The 23,602-nt window shown below is 47.4% G+C and overlaps 1 protein-coding gene across 1 annotated transcript in view; it reads right to left on the minus strand.

The window, feature by feature from the left end:
* LOC306925184 (uncharacterized protein) overlaps positions 1–23,602 on the minus strand; it is a gene marked incomplete at its 5' end in the record, with an annotated part of 48,121 nt that overhangs the window by 18,552 nt on the left and 5,967 nt on the right. Inside the window, 10 exons of the mRNA XM_079503874.1 lie at positions 8,259–8,456; positions 12,293–12,760; positions 13,388–13,687; positions 15,048–15,168; positions 16,420–16,556; positions 17,565–17,801; positions 18,515–18,574; positions 19,336–19,908; positions 20,654–20,775; positions 21,909–21,971. Of these exons, the coding sequence (XP_079360000.1) occupies positions 8,259–8,456; positions 12,293–12,760; positions 13,388–13,687; positions 15,048–15,168; positions 16,420–16,556; positions 17,565–17,801; positions 18,515–18,574; positions 19,336–19,908; positions 20,654–20,775; positions 21,909–21,971 (2,279 nt within the window). The remainder of the gene's footprint in view (positions 1–8,258; positions 8,457–12,292; positions 12,761–13,387; positions 13,688–15,047; positions 15,169–16,419; positions 16,557–17,564; positions 17,802–18,514; positions 18,575–19,335; positions 19,909–20,653; positions 20,776–21,908; positions 21,972–23,602) is intronic.

The following is a 23,602-nucleotide window of genomic DNA, read 5'->3' on the forward strand; positions in this document are numbered from 1 at the left end:
TGAATCTCGATTTTCCTCCTCAAGAAATGAGATCACGATTCTCGTTTTTTTTCCATGAAAAGTATTTATTGTCTTTATAGTCTGTAGTTGCTGAACATTAATTACTACATTCAAAATGTGTCACCTGGAGCCATAACTACTGTGGCTTTAAACAGACAACATCAAAGTGCTCGACTTAAACCTCTCTTAAAAGTCTCTCTCTGGTAGCAAAAACATACGAGTAACTAAAATGAATTGGACAACTAGTGCTGCACGAGTCTTGCTCACATTTAGATTTGTCTGAGAAAGTGTCTGATTCAGACACTTTCTTTTTTTTATGATTGGGGAACAGTAGCAGGAAGTCATGGAGGTGGGGGGGGGGGGGGGGTGCAAGTTAAAGGACCACTTCACCACTTTTCAACCTATCTTCATATAATAGGTCCTCACTAATGTTCATGATAAAATAGCATCATTTCTTTCTACTCAGTCTGTGTCTCATAGGAGGGCTGTGGGCAGTTCAGAAACCCGGCTTCCAGTGACATCATCATTAGGGAGGTGTTTAACAAAACCATCACACCCGTGTGAAGTGAGGGGCGCTCTTATCATCATACGTCATCCAATTAAAAAAAGGGAATATACTTCCTCATTAATTAATTTGTCATCATTCCCGTCACTGAGATAAGGCATTACACAATGCCCCACGCTGTACCACTTCTGGGTCATGTTATCCCGACGAGAATTATTACATTGACGAGAATTATATACAATTAGCCGAGCATGATTTGCTCAGACACACATACGACGTAAATTATCCTTTCATTGTCAATGACATTTAGTATTTGTGTTGGCACAAAATGCCAATTTGCTCAGACACGTTTGACGTAGAGCATTCACTTCTAGTGATTCTTACTACTTGACTAGTTGCCTAGTTTACTAGTCGACTAGTTCAGGGGTTCTCAACCCGTGGGTCGCGACCCCTCGGGGGGTCGCCAAATTATTTTAGGGGGTCCCCAAATTATTTTCTTATTTTTTATTTTTTTTATTTTCACGATTTTTCAAAAATAGCAGACCTACAAGCTCATAGCGCGCCACTCGGTGGCGCGCTATGAGCTTGTAGATCTGCTGGATCTCCTGGAGTGTACCTATGTTCCCCAGGTTCTATGTTCCCCAGGTTCTATGTTCCCCAGGTTCTATGTTCCCCTGGTTCTATGTTCCCCAGGTTCTATGTTCCTCAGGTTCTATGTTCCCCAGGTTCTATGTTCCCCAGGTTCTATGTTCCTCAGGTTCTATGTTCCCCAGGTTCTATGTTCCCCAGGTGCTATGTTCCCCAGGTTCTATGTTCCCCAGGTTCTATGTTCCCCAGGTTCTATGTTCCTCAGGTTCTATGTTCCCCAGGTTCTATGTCCCCCAGGTTCTATGTTCCCCAGGTTCTATGTTCCCCAGGTTCTATGTTCCTCAGGTTCTATGTTCCCCACCATATGCAAAAAAGGTTCTTTGTTCCCCACTTAGAATAAACCTAAACCTAAACCAGAAACCTAACCTAGTAATTTTAGTAATTCGAGTAAGACAAAAAATATTTTAGCAACTTAGTCTTAGTGTTACTTTTAATAGCAAATTCTGATTTAAGCTCAGTCTTTGAACAAGCCATTGAACTTTAGGCCTGCCTAGGCTGCTTAAACTATCTAGTCTTAGCCAACTCAAAATTAACACTGGCATAAAATAAACTAAAACATAATTGCTCAGACTCTCAAAGATGGGAAAAAAAACATTCTTTGTTCTGTACTTATACATACAATTGTATAGTACAAAACACTGAAGTCCTTAAACCAGAAACCCTAAACCCTAAGGTAAGTGGGGAACATAGGGATGGGCCTAAACCCTAAACCCTAAACCATAAGGTAAGTGGGGAACATAGAACCTGGGGAACATAGGGATGGCCCTAAACCCTAAACCCTAAACCCTAAGGTAAGTGGGGAACATAGAACCTGGGGAACATAGGGATGGCCCCCTATAATCTAGCTGAAACCCTAAACCCTAAGGTAAGTGGGGAACATAGAACCTGGGGAACATAGGGATGGCCCTAAACCCTAAGGTAAGTGGGGAACATAGAACCTGGGGAACATAGGGATGGCCCCCTATAATCTAGCTGAAACCCTAAACCCTAAGGTAAGTGGGGAACATAGAACCTGGGGAACATAGGGATGGCCCCCTATAATCTAGCTGAACCCCTAAACCCTAAGGTAAGTGGGGAACATAGAACCTGGGGAACATAGGGATGGCCCCCTATAATCTAGCTGAAACCCTAAACCCTAAGGTAAGTGGGGAACATAGAACCTGGGGAACATAGGGATGGCCCCCTATAATCTAGCTGAAACCCTAAACCCTAAGGTAAGTGGGGAACATAGAACCTGGGGAACATAGGGATGGCCCCCTATAATCTAAACCCTAAACCCTAAACCCTAAGGTAAGTGGGGAACATAGAACCTGGGGAACATAGGGATGGCCCCCTAAGGTAAGTGGGGAACATAGAACCTGGGGAACATAGGGATGGCCCTAAACCCTAAGGTAAGTGGGGAACATAGAACCTGGGGAACATAGGGATGGCCCTAAACCCTAAGGTAAGTGGGGAACATAGAACCTGGGGAACATAGTAATGGCCCTAAACCCTAAACCCTAAGGTAAGTGGGGAACATAGAACCTGGGGAACATAGGGATGGCCCTAAACCCTAAACCCTAAGGTAAGTGGGGAACATAGAACCTGGGGAACATAGGGATGGCCCCCTATAATCTAGCTGAAACCCTAAACCCTAAGGTAAGTGGGGAACATAGAACCTGGGGAACATAGGGATGGCCCTAAACCCTAAGGTAAGTGGGGAACATAGAACCTGGGGAACATAGGGATGGCCCTAAACCCTAAGGTAAGTGGGGAACATAGAACCTGGGGAACATAGGGATGGCCCTAAACCCTAAGGTAAGTGGGGAACATAGAACCTGGGGAACATAGGGATGGCCCTAAACCCTAAGGTAAGTGGGGAACATAGGGATGGCCCTAAACCCTAAGGTAAGTGGGGAACATAGGGATGGCCCTAAACCCTAAGGTAAGTGGGGAACATAGGGATGGCCCTAAACCCTAAGGTAAGTGGGGAACATAGAACCTGGGGAACATAGGGATGGCCCCCTATAATCTAGCTGAAACCCTAAACCCTAAGGTAAGTGGGGAACATAGAACCTGGGGAACATAGGGATGGCCCTAAACCCTAAGGTAAGTGGGGAACATAGAACCTGGGGAACATAGGGATGGCCCCCTATAATCTAGCTGAAACCCTAAACCCTAAGGTAAGTGGGGAACATAGAACCTGGGGAACATAGGGATGGCCCCCTATAATCTAGCTGAAACCCTAAACCCTAAGGTAAGTGGGGAACATAGAACCTGGGGAACATAGGGATGGCCCTAAACCCTAAGGTAAGTGGGGAACATAGAACCTGGGGAACATAGGGATGGCCCCCTATAATCTAGCTGAAACCCTAAACCCTAAGGTAAGTGGGGAACATAGAACCTGGGGAACATAGGGATGGCCCTAAACCCTAAACCCTAAGGTAAGTGGGGAACATAGAACCTGGGGAACATAGGGATGGCCCTAAACCCTAAACCCTAAGGTAAGTGGGGAACATAGAACCTGGGGAACATAGGGATGGCCCCCTATAATCTAGCTGAAACCCTAAACCCTAAGGTAAGTGGGGAACATAGAACCTGGGGAACATAGGGATGGCCCTAAACCCTAAGGTAAGTGGGGAACATAGAACCTGGGGAACATAGGGATGGCCCTAAACCCTAAGGTAAGTGGGGAACATAGAACCTGGGGAACATAGGGATGGCCCTAAACCCTAAGGTAAGTGGGGAACATAGAACCTGGGGAACATAGGGATGGCCCTAAACCCTAAGGTAAGTGGGGAACATAGGGATGGCCCTAAACCCTAAGGTAAGTGGGGAACATAGGGATGGCCCTAAACCCTAAGGTAAGTGGGGAACATAGGGATGGCCCTAAACCCTAAGGTAAGTGGGGAACATAGAACCTGGGGAACATAGGGATGGCCCCCTATAATCTAGCTGAAACCCTAAACCCTAAGGTAAGTGGGGAACATAGAACCTGGGGAACATAGGGATGGCCCTAAACCCTAAGGTAAGTGGGGAACATAGAACCTGGGGAACATAGGGATGGCCCCCTATAATCTAGCTGAAACCCTAAACCCTAAGGTAAGTGGGGAACATAGAACCTGGGGAACATAGGGATGGCCCCCTATAATCTAGCTGAAACCCTAAACCCTAAGGTAAGTGGGGAACATAGAACCTGGGGAACATAGGGATGGCCCTAAACCCTAAGGTAAGTGGGGAACATAGAACCTGGGGAACATAGGGATGGCCCCCTATAATCTAGCTGAAACCCTAAACCCTAAGGTAAGTGGGGAACATAGAACCTGGGGAACATAGGGATGGCCCTAAACCCTAAGGTAAGTGGGGAACATAGAACCTGGGGAACATAGGGATGGCCCCCTATAATCTAGCTGAAACCCTAAACCCTAAGGTAAGTGGGGAACATAGAACCTGGGGAACATAGGGATGGCCCTAAACCCTAAGGTAAGTGGGGAACATAGAACCTGGGGAACATAGGGATGGCCCCCTATAATCTAGCTGAAACCCTAAACCCTAAGGTAAGTGGGGAACATAGAACCTGGGGAACATAGGGATGGCCCTAAACCCTAAGGTAAGTGGGGAACATAGAACCTGGGGAACATAGGGATGGCCCCCTATAATCTAGCTGAAACCCTAAACCCTAAGGTAAGTGGGGAACATAGAACCTGGGGAACATAGGGATGGCCCTAAACCCTAAGGTAAGTGGGGAACATAGAACCTGGGGAACATAGGGATGGCCCCCTATAATCTAGCTGAAACCCTAAACCCTAAGGTAAGTGGGGAACATAGAACCTGGGGAACATAGGGATGGCCCCCTATAATCTAGCTGAACCCCTAAACCCTAAGGTAAGTGGGGAACATAGAACCTGGGGAACATAGGGATGGCCCCCTATAATCTAGCTGAAACCCTAAACCCTAAGGTAAGTGGGGAACATAGAACCTGGGGAACATAGGGATGGCCCCCTATAATCTAGCTGAAACCCTAAACCCTAAGGTAAGTGGGGAACATAGAACCTGGGGAACATAGGGATGGCCCCCTATAATCTAAACCCTAAACCCTAAACCCTAAGGTAAGTGGGGAACATAGAACCTGGGGAACATAGGGATGGCCCCCTAAGGTAAGTGGGGAACATAGAACCTGGGGAACATAGGGATGGCCCTAAACCCTAAGGTAAGTGGGGAACATAGAACCTGGGGAACATAGGGATGGCCCTAAACCCTAAGGTAAGTGGGGAACATAGAACCTGGGGAACATAGTAATGGCCCTAAACCCTAAACCCTAAGGTAAGTGGGGAACATAGAACCTGGGGAACATAGGGATGGCCCTAAACCCTAAACCCTAAGGTAAGTGGGGAACATAGAACCTGGGGAACATAGGGATGGCCCCCTATAATCTAGCTGAAACCCTAAACCCTAAGGTAAGTGGGGAACATAGAACCTGGGGAACATAGGGATGGCCCTAAACCCTAAGGTAAGTGGGGAACATAGAACCTGGGGAACATAGGGATGGCCCTAAACCCTAAGGTAAGTGGGGAACATAGAACCTGGGGAACATAGGGATGGCCCTAAACCCTAAGGTAAGTGGGGAACATAGAACCTGGGGAACATAGGGATGGCCCTAAACCCTAAGGTAAGTGGGGAACATAGGGATGGCCCTAAACCCTAAGGTAAGTGGGGAACATAGGGATGGCCCTAAACCCTAAGGTAAGTGGGGAACATAGGGATGGCCCTAAACCCTAAGGTAAGTGGGGAACATAGAACCTGGGGAACATAGGGATGGCCCCCTATAATCTAGCTGAAACCCTAAACCCTAAGGTAAGTGGGGAACATAGAACCTGGGGAACATAGGGATGGCCCTAAACCCTAAGGTAAGTGGGGAACATAGAACCTGGGGAACATAGGGATGGCCCCCTATAATCTAGCTGAAACCCTAAACCCTAAGGTAAGTGGGGAACATAGAACCTGGGGAACATAGGGATGGCCCCCTATAATCTAGCTGAAACCCTAAACCCTAAGGTAAGTGGGGAACATAGAACCTGGGGAACATAGGGATGGCCCTAAACCCTAAGGTAAGTGGGGAACATAGAACCTGGGGAACATAGGGATGGCCCCCTATAATCTAGCTGAAACCCTAAACCCTAAGGTAAGTGGGGAACATAGAACCTGGGGAACATAGGGATGGCCCTAAACCCTAAACCCTAAGGTAAGTGGGGAACATAGAACCTGGGGAACATAGGGATGGCCCTAAACCCTAAACCCTAAGGTAAGTGGGGAACATAGAACCTGGGGAACATAGGGATGGCCCCCTATAATCTAGCTGAAACCCTAAACCCTAAGGTAAGTGGGGAACATAGAACCTGGGGAACATAGGGATGGCCCTAAACCCTAAGGTAAGTGGGGAACATAGAACCTGGGGAACATAGGGATGGCCCTAAACCCTAAGGTAAGTGGGGAACATAGAACCTGGGGAACATAGGGATGGCCCTAAACCCTAAGGTAAGTGGGGAACATAGAACCTGGGGAACATAGGGATGGCCCTAAACCCTAAGGTAAGTGGGGAACATAGGGATGGCCCTAAACCCTAAGGTAAGTGGGGAACATAGGGATGGCCCTAAACCCTAAGGTAAGTGGGGAACATAGGGATGGCCCTAAACCCTAAGGTAAGTGGGGAACATAGAACCTGGGGAACATAGGGATGGCCCCCTATAATCTAGCTGAAACCCTAAACCCTAAGGTAAGTGGGGAACATAGAACCTGGGGAACATAGGGATGGCCCTAAACCCTAAGGTAAGTGGGGAACATAGAACCTGGGGAACATAGGGATGGCCCCCTATAATCTAGCTGAAACCCTAAACCCTAAGGTAAGTGGGGAACATAGAACCTGGGGAACATAGGGATGGCCCCCTATAATCTAGCTGAAACCCTAAACCCTAAGGTAAGTGGGGAACATAGAACCTGGGGAACATAGGGATGGCCCTAAACCCTAAGGTAAGTGGGGAACATAGAACCTGGGGAACATAGGGATGGCCCCCTATAATCTAGCTGAAACCCTAAACCCTAAGGTAAGTGGGGAACATAGAACCTGGGGAACATAGGGATGGCCCTAAACCCTAAGGTAAGTGGGGAACATAGAACCTGGGGAACATAGGGATGGCCCCCTATAATCTAGCTGAAACCCTAAACCCTAAGGTAAGTGGGGAACATAGAACCTGGGGAACATAGGGATGGCCCTAAACCCTAAGGTAAGTGGGGAACATAGAACCTGGGGAACATAGGGATGGCCCCCTATAATCTAGCTGAAACCCTAAACCCTAAGGTAAGTGGGGAACATAGAACCTGGGGAACATAGGGATGGCCCTAAACCCTAAGGTAAGTGGGGAACATAGAACCTGGGGAACATAGGGATGGCCCCCTATAATCTAGCTGAAACCCTAAACCCTAAGGTAAGTGGGGAACATAGAACCTGGGGAACATAGGGATGGCCCTAAACCCTAAACCCTAAGGTAAGTGGGGAACATAGGGATGGCCCTAAACCCTAAGGTAAGTGGGGAACATAGGGATGGCCCTAAACCCTAAGGTAAGTGGGGAACATAGGGATGGCCTCCTATAATCTATAATCTAGCTGATCTTGAGGCCTACGAAAACGGGGGAACAAAAACATTTTAAGTTAGTATGACGTAAATTCTCCTTTCATTGTCAGTCAAATGTGACACGAGTTACGACAAAAAGCTGTATATATATTTCTTTTTTTTTAAAATATTTTATTATCGTGAGAACGATAATAGGTCTGCTATTTTTGAAAAATCGTGAAAATATATTTATTTCAGAAAACTGGAGGATTTAGATTTTTTTTTAATTTCGAGGTCAGGCCTAAATGGGTTAAGCATTATGTTACACTTTAGCTATTGAAAAATAGCAGATCTACAAGCTCATAGCGCGCCACCGAGTGGCACGCTATGAGCTTGTAGGTCTGCTATTTTTGAAAAATCGTGAAAATATTTATTTCAGAAAACTGGAGGATTTAGAAGATCTTTTTTTTAAATTTCGAAGGTCAGGCCTGAATGGGTTAAGACTCATGGACGTGAACCTTGCGGCAGCTGGTGCAGCGGTAGGGTTTCTCCAGGTGCAGCTTCTGGTGCGTCCTCATGTTCTGCAGGAAGGCGAAGTCCTTGCCGCAGTCGGGACACTTGTAGGGTTTCTCCCCCGTGTGTATGATGAGGTGCTGCTGCAGGTAGCTGCTGAAGCGGAAGCTCTTCCCGCACTCTTTACAGCGGTAGGGTTTGTCCTGCAAAGGATCCATTCAATTAACTCACTCTTTACAGCGGTATGGTTTCTCCTGCAAAGGATCCATTCAATTAACTCACTCTTTACAGCGGTAGGGTTTCTCCTGCAAATGACCCATTCAATTAACTCACTCTTTACAGCGATAGGGTTTCTCCTGCAAATGATCCATTCAATTAACTCACTCTTTACAGCGGTAGGGTTTCTCCTGCAAAGGATCCATTCAATTAACTCACTCTTTACAGTGGTAGGGTTTGTCCTGCAAATGACCCATTCAATTAACTCACTCTTTACAGCGGTATGGTTTCTCCTGCAAATGACCCATTCAATTAACTCACTCTTTACAGCGGTAGGGTTTGTCCTGCAAATGACCCATTCAATTAACTCACTCTTTACAGCGATAGGGTTTCTCCTGCAAAGGATCCATTCAATTAACTCACTCTTTACAGCGATAGGGTTTCTCCTGCAAAGGATCCATTCAATTAACTCACTCTTTACAGCGGTAGGGTTTCTCCTGCAAAGGATCCATTCAATTAACTCACTCTTTACAGCGGTAGGGTTTCTCCTGCAAATGACCCATTCAATTAACTCACTCTTTACAGCGGTAGGGTTTGTCCTGCAAAGGATCCATTCAATTAACTCACTCTTTACAGCGGTAGGGTTTCTCCTGCAAAGGATCCATTCAATTAACTCACTCTTTACAGCGGTAGGGTTTCTCCTGCAAAGGATCCATTCAATTAACTCACTCTTTACAGCGGTAGGGTTTCTCCTGCAAATGACCCATTCAATTAACTCACTCTTTACAGCGGTATGGTTTCTCCTGCAAAGGATCCATTCAATTAACTCACTCTTTACAGCGGTATGGTTTCTCCTGCAAATGACCCATTCAATTAACTCACTCTTTACAGCGGTAGGGTTTGTCCTGCAAATGACCCATTCAATTAACTCACTCTTTACAGCGATAGGGTTTCTCCTGCAAATGACCCATTCAATTAACTCACTTTTTACAGCAGTACGGTTTCTCCAGCAAATGACCCATTCAATTAACTCACTCTTTACCGCGGTACGGTTTCTCCTGCAAATGACCCATTCAATTAACTCACTCTTTACAGCGATAGGGTTTCTCCTGCAAATGACCCATTCAATTAACTCACTCTTTACAGCGATAGGGTTTCTCCTGCAAATGACCCATTCAATTAACTCACTTTTTACAGCGGTACGGTTTCTCCTGCAAATGACCCATTCAATTAACTCACTCTTTACAGCGGTACGGTTTCTCCTGCAAATTATCCATTCAATTAACTCAATCCCCGACCGGGATTAATTAAAAGGCATGCCAGGATATATCGCCACCGTTCAACCCTTATTTTGGCACGCTATGAGCTTGTAGATCTGCTATTTTTCAATAGCTAAAGTATAACATAATGCTTAGTTAAAACACCAAAAGGGGTTCCCGTACAGAATGGGTTATACAACTGAATTAACGCATTGTGCGTTTTTTGGCGGTGTCGCTTCCCGACAATGAACGCAACATGCGTTATTTGGCGGGGGTCGTGTTAACACACCAGTGAGACGCGCTGAGGGCAAGGCCGCGATGAAACTACAGGTGTGGGAAGGCCCATATATGGACCTTTTTAAAAAAAAAACGTTTTCGGGCCAGGTAGGGCGAAAAATGTGTGCTAATTAGTAATTAGTAAGGCCAGGCGGGGCCTCAGACCAGCCCAGTCAGGGCCCAGTTAGAGCTGGGCCTTGTGTTTCTGACCTGTTGAGAACTCTAGGCCCGTCTAGAGTTTAAATGGACCGGTATCAGTAAAAAGGGAGACATCAAAGAGGAAGGATGGATGGGGAAGGATCAACATATGGAATGTCAGAACAGGTCAGCAGCTCCATATATGGAGATCTAATGGTTTGAGGTCAGATGTAGAGTTGCTGGCCGGCTCCATATATGCAGATCTAGGTGATGATCCAGTCTTCTCCATGTATGGCTATCCAGGGTTTGATGAGGTCAGTGTCGTGATCTCCATATATGGAGACGGCCATATATGGAGCGTGTCACGAGGCGCGACATGATGGTGGCGTGACGTGTCAGGAGGTGTGACATATATGGAGACGGCCATATATGGAGCGTGTCACAAGGCGCGACGGACTGTACGGCCATATATGGTGGCGTGACATGTATGGAGGCGTGACGGACGTACGGACTGACAAGGTTTTCATAGTAATCTATTAACTCTTTACAGCGTTAGTACGGTTTGTCTGACAGGTTTTCATAGTAATCTATTAACTCTTTACAGCGTTAGTACGGTTTGTCCTGCAAACAATCCATTCATTAACACATTAACTCTTTATCCCATTTAGGCCTGACGTCGAAATTAAAAACAATGTCTTCTAAATCCTGACAGCTTTCTGAAATACAGGTATGTCTATGTCTGTCAGTGGTTCTCAATATTTCATGTCAAGGACCCCAAAAATGATATGTAATCGGCCACCGACCCCCATCTGACAATATGTAGTTTCAAGGATCCCCCCCAGATATTTGAGTTAAAAACGTTCTCTCTGAAAGAATATATATATTCCAAGATTTGCACCAAATTTTCATGATTTTTCAAAAATAGCAGATCTACAAGCTCGAGCTTGTAGATCTGCTATTTTTCAATAGCTAAAGTATAACATATACTTAAAACACCAAAAGGGGTTCCCGCCCAGAATGGGTTAACCCATTTAGACCCGAGGACGATTCTACAAATGTCTTCTAAATCATGACAGTTTTCTGGGGGAAAAAAACTATGTTCTCAAACATTTTCATGTCAAGGATGTAATTGGCCGCCGACCCCCATCTGAAAATATGTAGTTCCAGGGACCCCTCCCTCCAGAAGCAAAGATTTGAGTTATAAACGGCTCTGAAAGAATATATATATATATATTCAAAGATTTGCGCCACATTTTCAGGATCTTTCAAAAATAGCCTGAACAGAAATGCTTAAAACACCAATAAGGATCCCGCCCTGAATGGGTTAAACGATCCATTCATTAAAGCATTATGTTACACTTTAGCGATTGAAAAATAGCAGATCTACAAGTTCATAGCGCGGCACCGAGTGCCGCGCTATGAACTTGTAGGTCTGCCATTTTTGAAAAATCGTGAAAATGTCCCTCAAATCTTTGAATATATGACAGAGTGAACATTTTAACTCAAATCTTTGAATATATATATTATGACAGAGTGAACATTTTAACTCAAATCTTTGCTTCTGGGGAGGTCCCTGGAACAACATATTTTCAGATGGGGGGGCGGAGGCATATTACATATCATTGTTGGTGTCCTTGTCCTGCAAATGACCCATTCATTGATAGTTGATAACCTTATCGATCGACTATTTGATAAGCAGATGAAAGGAACATTCTTGTCATAAACCAGAAAATGAACGCAGGAACAAGATTGCCTTGTGATGCATCAGCTTGACACCCCCCCCCCCCCCCCCCCCACCCACACACACACACACACCTCCCCCCCACACACACACACACCTCCCTCTCTGCAGTGCTGGAGTCTAAAGTGACTGGAGTCCGTCTTCTTTCTCTCCAAAAGCAATTGAATATGATGTAATATGATTAAGGAATAAGGATTACTGTGATTTTGGTAAGCCCACATTTCATATTGCGCGCACGCGCGCACACACACACACACACACACACACACACACACACACACACACACACACACACACACACACACACACACACACACACACACACACACACACACACACACACACACACACACACACACACACACACACACACACACACTGTGTAATTGTAACTACAGTTCATGGTTACCTTGGAGTGTATGCGCATGTGCAGCTCCAGCACCGAGCGGTGGCGGAAGGTCTTGCCGCACTCGGGACACGTGTAGGTCTTGCTGCTGGCGGCGTCGGGCCTCCACTTCCCCTTCACGTTGGCCGCGTTGCTCAGGTTGACCACCTTGCTGTGGGGGGGGTGGGGGGGACCGCCGGCGCCGCCGCCCGGCTTGTCCCGCGCCGGACGCATCTGCTTCAGGTAGTGCGCCGACGAGTTGTGCGCCCTCAGCAGATGGCCGAACAGCATGGGCTCGTCCCGGAAGGTGCTGGGGCAGTGCGGACAGGTGTGCCCCTCCTCCCAGTGCAGAGCACGCTGGCTCTCGCTCTCGGGATGCGCCGCCGCCGCGACCGCCGCCGTCTCCTTGCCCAGGACGGCGTTGTCCAGGGTCTCGAACTCCGCCTCGTGGATCTGCATGTGACCCCTGAGGTCGGCGGGGGAGTGGCACACCTGGGGAGATTAAAACAGGGTGACATTTTGCAGTTTATAGTTAAGGGACGCAATAAAACAACGACCTCTGCATCCACGGGATGCTCTACTGTACTGTTTTTTTATTCTAGTTTATTTTGCTAGCTTTAGTTATAATAATAATTTCTTCTTCTGTTTTTCTACATGAATATAACCACATTATAACCATATAAAATGAAATGGGAGTTGAATGCTGCAATTTGTAAAAATGTCAAAATATGACTCCTCCTAACATCGTTGAAGTGGGACTCATAAAATGTCCCTGAGACTCATTTCTAAAAGACCATCCCTGCATCCTGGGACTCATTTCTAAAAGACCATCCCTGCATCCTGGGACTCATTTCTAAAAGACCATCCCTGCATCCTGGGACTCATTTCTAAAAGACCATCCCTGCATCCTGGGACTCATTTCTAAAAGACCATCCCTGCATCCTGGGACTCATTTCTAAAAGACCATCCCTGCATCCTGGGACTCATTTCTAAAAGACCATCCCTGCATCCTGGGACTCATTTCTAAAAGACCATCCCTGCATCCCGGGACTCATTTCTAAAAGACCATCCCTGCATTCTGGGACTCATTACATTGAAAACCTGTTTACATCACTGCACCTGGGGACAGAGGGGGCAGTTGTACGAGCGTTTGGGCGCCAGCGCCGCCGGCACAACGAGGCTCTGGCCGCCGGCGTTCTCCTTGCCGCCCGGTCCTCTGGCGTACGCCTCGTGGGCGGCGGCTACGGTCAGCGACGCCGCCTGCTGCTGCTTCCTGGAGCGCTCGGCGGAGGAGGAGGAGAGGGGCAGCACGGGGCCGTGCAGCCTGTGCTGCCGAGAGTGAGCCTTCATGTTCTGGGCGAAGGCGAAGGTTCTGCCGCAGTCGGGGCAGCGGAAGGGCTTCTGTCCCGTGTGGAGGTACTGGGGAGAGAGAGATGGATGGAGACCTTTATTATCACGTGTGGGGGGGGGGGGGGGGGGGGGGGAAGCCCTGTTCTAAATCATTTTCTGAAAAGCCTTATGTTTCTATTATGGTTCTCAAACAATCAAAGGGGGGGTACAAACTGACAAACAAGATTGCACCTGTTTTTATTGAACACAACACATTGTGTTGTGTTCAATGTATTGTTTGTCATGGAGCCCAGTAAGAGTAGCTGCTACTTGGGTGGGGCAGCTACTGGGGATCCATCTGAATAAAAAAGCCATACAACACAGTTGGGATCCCCCTAAATGGTAAATGGTGCATTTATATAGCGGCGCTTTACATAGATTGTGCATTACATTCACCCATTCACACACACATTCACACACCGATGGCGGCGGAAGCCATGCAAGTTACCAACCAGCACATCGGGAGCAATTTGGGGTTCAGTGTCTTGCTCAAGGACACTAAGACATGTAGGAGCTGGGATTCGAACCGCAGACCCATGGATCATTGGACGACCTGCTCTACCTCCTGATCTTTTGTGGACAGATGTAATTTCCTGGGGTCTAGTACTGTAGGACTATAGTAAATAATAAATAAAAAAATCGCTATAAAACTGTGCAAAAGAATACATATTTAGCCCCATGTTCGAATGCCCCCGCCCCCTGTCAAAAATCGCTAAAACAAAAGAAAGCAGCAAATGAAAAGAAATTAACACTCATCTTTTACTTTCTCTAATAACCTGCTGTACTGACCTGGTTCTGTACTGACCTGGTGTTGCTGCAGCAGGCTGCTGTACTGACCTGGTTCTGTACTGACCTGGTGCTGCTGCAGCAGGCTGCTGTACTGACCTGGTTCTGTACTGACCTGGTTCTGTACTGACCTGGTGCTGCTGCAGCAGGCTGCTGTACTGACCTGGTGCTGCTGCAGCAGGCTGCTGAACTGACCTGGTTCTGTACTGACCTGGTTCTGTACTGACCTGGTGCTGCTGCAGCAGGCTGCTGAACTGACCTGGTTCTGTACTGACCTGGTTCTGTACTGACCTGGTGCTGCTGCAGCAGGCTGCTGAACTGACCTGGTTCTGTACTGACCTGGTGTTGCTGCAGCAGGCTGCTGTACTGACCTGGTTCTGTACTGACCTGGTGCTGCTGCAGCAGGCTGCTGAACTGACCTGGTTCTGTACTGACCTGGTGTTGCTGCAGCAGGCTGCTGTACTGACCTGGTTCTGTACTGACCTGGTGCTGCTGCAGCAGGCTGCTGTACTGACCTGGTGCTGCTGCAGCAGGCTGCTGTACTGACCTGGTCCTGGGTCTGTACTGACCTGGTTCTGTACTGACCTGGTGGTTCTGTACTGACCTGGTGCTGCTGCAGCAGGCTGCTGTACTTAAAGGCCTTTCCACAGGTGGTGCAGCGGTGCGGTCGCCCGTTCTTCTCCCAGTGCTGCCGGCGCCGGTGGTCCTCCATGAGAGAGTAGTACCTGACCCAACAAGTACAAATACCTCATGAGAGAGTAGTATCTGACCCAACAAGTACAAATACCTCATGAGAGAGTAGTACCTGACCCAACAAGTACAAATACCTCATGAGAGAGTAGTACCTGACCCAACAAGTACAAATACCTCATGAGAGAGTAGTACCTGACCCAACAAGTACAAATACCTCATGAGAGAGTAGTACCTGACCAAGTACAAATAACTCTAAATGTTTCACTTAGGTAAAAGTAGTATCAATACTGCAACAAAGTAGTACAAGTCCCGTATTTCCAAAATGTACTCTCAAGTAAAAGTACAAATGTATCGGCGTCAATGTGTACTATTGCCTATTTTCAAATGGCCGAAATGTAGGGTTGAAGTGGGTCTAATCCAAATTTAAATCTACAAGGTAACTAGTAACAAACGGTTTCAAATAAATGTAGTGGAGAACAATATTTGGCTCTGAGAGGTAGTGGAGTAGAAGAAAGAAATATATATTTCCAGTAAGAAATGCCTCAAAATGTTACTTCACTCTTTTTCTCCCTCAGGCGCTTGGGGACTTTATCAGCCAGGTCCGTATATATACGAACGTTTTGCGAGGCCCGCTGGTTTCATCTTGACCGCCGGCGCCCGCCCGCAGGTATTTAATACAGCCCGCGCCGCCAACATTTACGCTGGGTCCCGCGGGCGCTTGTCGTGTGAAACGTGCTCTGTAAATAAACTCGACTTGGCAGTTGGCACTAACCTGAAGACAGTTGGCACTAACCTGAAGACAGTTGGCACTAACCTGAAGACAGTTGGCACTAACCTGAAGACAGTTGGCACTAACCTGAAGACAGTTGGCACTAACCTGAAGACAGTTGGCACTAACCTGAAGACAGTTGGCACTAACCTGAAGACAGTTGGCACTAACCTGAAGACAGTTGGCACTAACCTGAAGACAGTTGGCACTAACCTGAAGACAGTTGGCACTAACCTGAAGACAGTTGGCACTAACCTGAAGACAGTTGGCACTAACCTGAAGACAGTTGGCACTAACCTGAAGACAGTTGGCACTAACCTGAAGACAGTTGGCACTAACCTGAAGACAGTTGGCACTAACCTGAAGACGGTTGGCACTAACCTGAAGACGGTTGGCACTAACCTGAAGACAGTTGGCACTAACCTGAAGACAGTTGGCACTAACCTGAAGACAGTTGGCACTAACCTGAAGACAGTTGGCACTAACCTGAAGAGTGAAGGCGGTTGGCACTAACCTGAAGGCGGTGCCACAGTCGGGGCACTCGTAGGGCTTCAGCGCGGCGTGGCAGCGCTGGTGCTGGCGCAGCGCAGCGCCGTCAGAGAACGACTGGTGGCACTCCTGGCACGACAACACCGACTCCAGAGAGTGGCCCTGCGCGTAGTGTAGGGGGCGGGAATAATGTCCATCAATTCTTTCATTGATCATTGATAACCATATCATTCGATTAACCGGTAGTTGATAAGCGCCGCTTTGTTTTTTTATCTGAGAATCTTAATTTCCCTCAACATAAACAATCTACATTTTGCAGTAATACAGAAAGAATACAAAAGGCATATTATATTCCTTAAAGGGATAGTTCAGATTTGTTTTAACTTAAGCAGTATGAAATACTGTATTCATTGATTGCCGGAGTCCCGTGGTGGGAGTTCTGCTCTGGTTTTGGTGAAATATTAAGTAGTTCCGGTCATTTTGTGGGGGGGCACTGGGGCCACGCAGTAAAAGTAATTTAATTCACAAAACTTCGGGTGCAGTACTTAGTTTAGACAGTTTTTGGTTTATACTAGTCATTGGTTAGACCAGTCATTAGTCCATTATAGTCTACAACTACAACCTATCTCAAACCCTCACCCTAAACCTAACCTCCCACAGGGCAGCACACCTAAACCTAACCTTAACCCATGTCTAACCAATGACTAGTCTAAACTAAGTATGCGCCCCAAAACTTCACATAGTCATTTGTATTGTTGACCTATTTCTAAAATATTATATCAACTAGCCCTTACCCGTTGTGAGATATTGCCCCCCCCCCCCCAGCCCCGCTGGGGGTACTGCGCCCTGGGTGCGTTTTTAATTCACTAATAAATTCATTATTAATTTATAATTTGTTAAATTGGAAAAAGGGCTTCGTTAAGACCTCTATATTATTATGGTCAATGCCTGTGTGATCTAGCTTGTAGATCGGCTATTTTCAACTAATTGTAAACTAATTGTAAAATGATTTATACTGGGTCTAGTTTTTATTTGTTGACGAAATTGTCAGTATATTTAGTCTTAGTTTTAGACTCATCATAGCTTAATTTCCATTTAGTTTCGTCAGTGGAAAAGGGTAGTCGACGAACATCTTTCGTCTTAGTCGACGAAATCAACACTGACCCTTACCTGCATGTGTTTGGTCAACGAGCTCCGAACTCCGAACTCCTGGCGGCACAGCGGACAGCGGTAGGGTGTCTCCCGGGCGCCGCAGGCGGCAGCGCCACAGCTGTGGGAGCGCAGCCTCTCCACCGAGGGGAAGAACTTCTCGCACGCCGAGCACTTGAAGGACAACGTCAGGCAGGGTCGGACCGCCTCTCTGCCGGGAGGAGGAGGAGTCAGGAGCTGCTGCTGCTGCTCGCTCTCCTGGTGGAGGGGGGGGGGGGGGTGTCACAGTTATTATCGCTGTATAATCCTCTATTCGCAATTATCCCATTTAGACCTAGGACCGATACTAAACCAGCTCAGTGGCCTTGTGGTTAGAGTGTCCGCCCTGAAACTGGGAGGTCGGGGTTCGATCCCCGGCCGGGTCATACCAAAGACTGTAAAAATGTGACCCAATGCCTCCCTGCTTGACACTCAGCATCAAGGGTTGGATTGGGGGGTCAAATCAACTAATCAAATGATTCCCGAGAGCGGCACGGCTGCGGCTCACCACTCCAAGAGATGGGTCAAATGCGGAGAACACATTTCACTGCGGTGACGTGTGTGACAAATCGTACGACTTTGACTTTGACTTGACTTTGAAAGGCTTCTAAATCTTAACAGAAACCTATGTTTCTACAGTATGTCAGTGGTTCTCAAACTATTCCATGTCAAGGACCCCTAGAATTATATGTATTTGGCCGCCGACCCCCATCTGAAAATATGTTGTTCCAGGGACCCCCCCTGAAGCAAAAATTAAAAACGTTCGCTCTGAGAAAATATAAATTCAAAGATGTGCACGATTTTTCAAAAAATAGCAGATCTACAAGCTCGTAGCGCGGCACTAACAGCTAAAAGTATAACATAATGCTTAAAACACTAAAAGGGGTTCCTGTGGTGAATGTGTTAATCGTGTAACGGTGACGGCGCCCTACCTCACGCTGCTCGCTGCGGTGCTTGGCGTGGGCGTGGCCACTGCGCTGCTCCTCCCTCTCCTGCAACGGTGATGAAATAGAGTTTAACCAACCAAATAGACAAAACTAAAATGAAAAAATAAAAACATTTCCGTTAACTGAACAAAATAAAAAACTATAATAAAAAGACAAAAACAATAACTAACTGAAACTGTATTGTGTTTAAAATACAAAACTAACTGAAACCAACTGAGATAATAGAAAAAACAAACAGCTTTATTTTTGGACATAAAGCTGTATGAAATACTTGCCATTAATATAGTGGTTGGAAAGGTGTTCATTGATTGCCTGAGTCCCGTGGTGGGAGTTCTGCTCTGGTTTTGGGGAATATCAAGTGGTTCCCATGCAGGGGCACTGGGGGCCACACTGGGGGCCCACATTGGGGGCCACACATTAAAAATAAATCACTGCGCTGTATAGAATGCAGCACTCTGTGGTTCAGTAGAGTATCTTGGCACAGTGATACTGAACAGTGATACTGACCTACAAGCTCATAGAGCTTGTAGGTCTGCTATTTTTGAAAAATCGTGAAAATGTGGCGCAAATCCTGACTGTCAGGATTTAGAAGACATTTTATAAATTTCGACGTCAGGCCTGTGTGGGCCCCCCAGACTAGTGACCCTGGGAACTACTTGACCACTGACCTCTGTCTGACCAGGCCACTGACCTCTGTCTGACCAGGCCACTGACCTCTCTCTGACCAGGCCACTGACCTCTCTCTGACCAGGCCACTGACCTCTCTCTGACCAGGCCACTGACCTCTCTCTGACCAGGCCACTGACCTCTCTCTCCTGGCGGTGCTGGCTGCGGTGCTTGACCAGGCCGCTGCGCTGCTGGAAGGTCTGGCCACACTCTCGGCAGGTCAGCGGGTCCAGGCCGTCGTGGTGCGTGTGCGAGTAGCGGTGGAGGTTGTACATCTCTCTCCGGGAGAACATCAGGCCGCACTCCTCGCACTGGAGGCTCCTTCGCCGCCGCTTCACGACCGCCGTCCCCCCCCCCCTCCTCCCCGCCATCCCCCTCCCCCTCCTCCGCGCCATCCCCCTCCTCTCCGACGCCTTCCGCCTCTTCTTCCTCGTCTCCGTTGTCCACAGCTTCCATTTCCTCCGCCTCGCCTCCCGGGCCGCGGGCCGTGTCTTTGTCTTTGTCGTAGTCGGCGATTTTGTCCGCGTGGGCAGACGGTGTCGGGGCGGGCGGGGTTTCTTCGCCATCGTCGACTTCTTCGGCTTCTTCCGGTTGGCCGACGGCAGCACCGTCGTCTTTAACGAGGCGTTTCTCCGCGTCGGGCGGCTCGGGCGGTCGCTTCCCGTCGACTCCTTCGCCGTTGCGCTCGTCGTCCGCGTCACCTTCAGCGGCACCTGTTTGAACGACAATGAGAACAATCAACACCTCTTTAAACGGCACCGTTTCAACGAGATCAATCAACACGTAATTACATACGAAATGTCGACCATCTGAAAAGTATATTAATGGATGCAGTTAATACTTCTGGTCTGGGCTACTTTTGAACAAATGATTTCATCAATGGGGCGTGGCATGGAGGTGATCAGCCAATGGGGCGTGGCATGGAGGTGATCAGCCTGTGGCACTGTTGAGGTGTTATGGAAGCCCAGGTTTGTTTGATAACAGCCGTACATTAATTTGAATTGTTCAGTCTTATGTCTCACACCTTCCTCTTGACAATACAACCTAGAATCTAGGTCCTAGATTCTCTGTGGGGTTCAGGTCAGGCCAGTTGGCTGGTCAGTTAAGCACTGTAATACCATGGTCAGTACACCAATTACTAGTAATTTTGGCTCTGTGGGCAGGTGCCAAATTGAGCTGGAAAGGAAAATTAGCATCTCCATGAAGCTTGTCAACATACCAAAGCACAATTATGTACTCTAAAAAGATGGCTGTGTTGAAACCATTGTTAAGTTTTCACTGTCAGTGGACCAACACTAAATCCCTAAATCACCACTTCTAGGCAAATGCAAATCGCTCGTCTGCGTCTTGAACAACACAAAAATAATTCACATGCATGCACTGTATTGCGATGATGTATCTTTTGGCAGATATCATACATAAGTGCGTTTATGTTTGTGTCAATAAGAACATCAGTGCACCTTTCTCTGCGTCAGAGGGGGGGTGGTGTTTGTGGGCGGAGTCTGCATCTTCATCAGATATATCTTCTATCAGTGCGTCCGTCTGCAGCGCTTCTCGTTCGCCCACATCACTGCTGCATTCTGGGGGAAAAACATTTTAAAAGGTGTTGTAAGCACATCACTGCTGCATTCTGGGGGAAAAACATTTAAAAAGGTGTTGTAAGCACATCACTGCTGCATTCTGGGGGAAAAACATTTAAAAAGGTGTTGTAAGCACATCACTGCTGCATTCTGGGGGAAAAAACATTTAAAAAGGTGTTGTAAGCACATCACTGCTGCATTCTGGGGGAAAAACATTTAAAAAGGTGTTGTAAGCACATCACTGCTGCATTCTGGGGGAAAAACATTTAAAAAGGTGTTGTAAGCACATCACTGCTGCAGTCTGGAGCAGTGTTCATTTTTGAGTGGTGCAACCACTCCACTCCCTTACGGAGCTGTGTGTGTGGCTGGGTGTGTGGCTGGGTGGGTGCGTCTGAGCACAAAAACAGCATGGTTGTTTTTCACCACCTAGCAACCTAACACGCACACAAACACACACATTAACTGTATATATGGTGATTTCGGGTGTGCCAGTACAGTACAGTACAGTACAGTACAGTACAGTACAGTTTCGGACGCGGGGCGGCTCGCCGGAATCGGGCCGGCACCCTGGGTGCGTTCCTGTGGGTCTGGAACTTCCGCCCGTCCATTCTGGACGGGAACCCCGTTTGGTGTTTTAAGCAAATGTTCAAGTTTAGCTATTGAAAAATAGCAGATCTACAAGCTCATAGCGCGGCACCAAGTGCGGCGCTACGAGCTTGTAGGTCTGCTATTTTTGAAAAATCATGAAAATGTGGTGCAAATCTTTGAATATATATTCTTTCAGAGCGAACGTTTTTTAACTCAAATGTTTGAATATATATTCTTTCAGAGCTAACGTATATATATTTTCAGATGGGGGTCGGCGGCCAAATACATATAATGCTGGGGGTCCTTGACATGAAAAAGGTTGAGCACCACTGACATAGTGATAGAAACATGGGTTTTTCAAAAAAAGCCGTCAGGATTTAGAAGACATTTTTAGAATCTGATCTCAGGTCTAAATGAGTTGAAGTGAAATCTGAAACCTCCCTCCCCCTCTCAAGCATTTTACACTCAAGCTTAACAACAACAGACAGATTGTATAATTTCTGTCAAACTGCGGTCATCACGTGGTCAAACTCCAATAATCACACCGGAGCACGTCTGAGCTAAGAGCACGTCTGAGCTAAGGAGCACGTCTGAGCTAAGGAGCACGTCTGAGCTAAGGAGCACGTCTGAGCTAAGAGCACGTCTGAGCTAAGGAGCATGTCTGAGCTAAGAGCACGTCTGAGCTAAGGAGCACGTCTGAGCTAAGAGCACGTCTGAGCTAAGAGCACGTCTGAGCTAAGAGCACGTCTGAGCTAAGAGCACGTCTGAGCTAAGAGCACGTCTGAGCTAAGAGCACGTCTGAGCTAAGGAGCACGTCTGAGCTAAGAGCACGTCTGAGCTAAGAGCACGTCTGAGCTAAGAGCACGTCTGAGCTAAGAGCACGTCTGAGCTAAGTGCACGTCTGAGCTAAGAGCACATCTGAGCTAAGGAGCACGTCTGAGCTAAGGAGCACGTCTGAGCTAAGGGGCACGTCTGAGCTAAGAGCACGTCTGAGCTAAGAGCACGTCTGAGCTAAGAGCACGTCTGAGCTAAGAGCACGTCTGAGCTAAGGGTTAGGGTTAGGGTTAGGGTTGGTGCAGCTTGGCCCCCTAACCCTAACCCTAAGTGCAGCTTGGCCCCCTAACCCTAACCCTAAGTGCAGCTTGGCCCCCTAACCCTAACCCTAAGTGCAGCTTGGCCCCCTAACCCTAACCCTAAGTGCAGCTTGGCCCCCTAACCCTAACCCTAACCCTAAGTGCAGCTTGGCCCCCTAACCCTAACCCTAAGTGCAGCTTGGCCCCCTAACCCTAACCCTAAGTGCAGCTTGGCCCCCTAACCCTAACCCTAAGTGCAGCTTGGCCCCCTAACCCTAACCCTAAGTGCAGCTTGGCCCCCTAACCCTAACCCTAAGTGCAGCTTGGCCCCCTAACCCTAACCCTAAGTGCAGCTTGGCCCCCTAACCCTAACCCTAACCCTAAGTGCAGCTTGGCCCCCTAACCCTAACCCTAAGTGCAGCTTGGCCTACTTCATGTAGCCTAAACTAAAGTGCGTGTGCGTGCGTGTGTGTGCGACTACATAAATGCATTGGATCCATTGAAAAATATTATATTAACCCATTTTGACCTGAGATCAGATTCTAAAAATGTCTTTTTTCAAAAATAGCAGACCTACAAGCGCGCCTAGATCTGCTATTTTTCAATAGCTAAAGCATAACATAATGCTAACACCAAAAGGGGTTCCCACCCAGAATGGGTTAATAACAAATAACTACATTGGAACACAAGTTGTACAAGACGGTGGTGAGACCAGCCACTGAGGAAAAGACAGGAAGCAGAGCTGGAGGTAGCAGAGACTAGAATGTTGAGGTTCATTCTCTCTGGGAGTGACAAGGATGGGTAGGATCAGGAATGAGTACATCAGAGGGACAGCAGCACATGTCAGATGTTTTGGAGATAAAGCCAGAGAGGCCAGATTGAGATGGTTTGGACACGTACAGAGGAGGCTAGTGAGATGGTTTGGACACGTACAGAGGAGGATAGTGAGATGGTTTGGACACGTACAGAGGAGGATAGTGAGATGGTTTGGACACATACAGAGGAGGATAGTGAGATGGTTTGGACACGCACAGAGGAGGATAGTGAGATGGTTTGGACACGTACAGAGGAGGATAGTGAGATGGTTTGGACACGTACTGAGGAGGATAGTGAGATGGTTTGGACACGTACAGAGGATAGTGAGATGGTTTGGACACATACAGAGG

This window comes from Electrona antarctica (genome assembly GCF_951216825.1).
Source record: "Electrona antarctica genome assembly, chromosome: 6".
Lineage (NCBI taxonomy): Eukaryota > Metazoa > Chordata > Actinopteri > Myctophiformes > Myctophidae > Electrona > Electrona antarctica.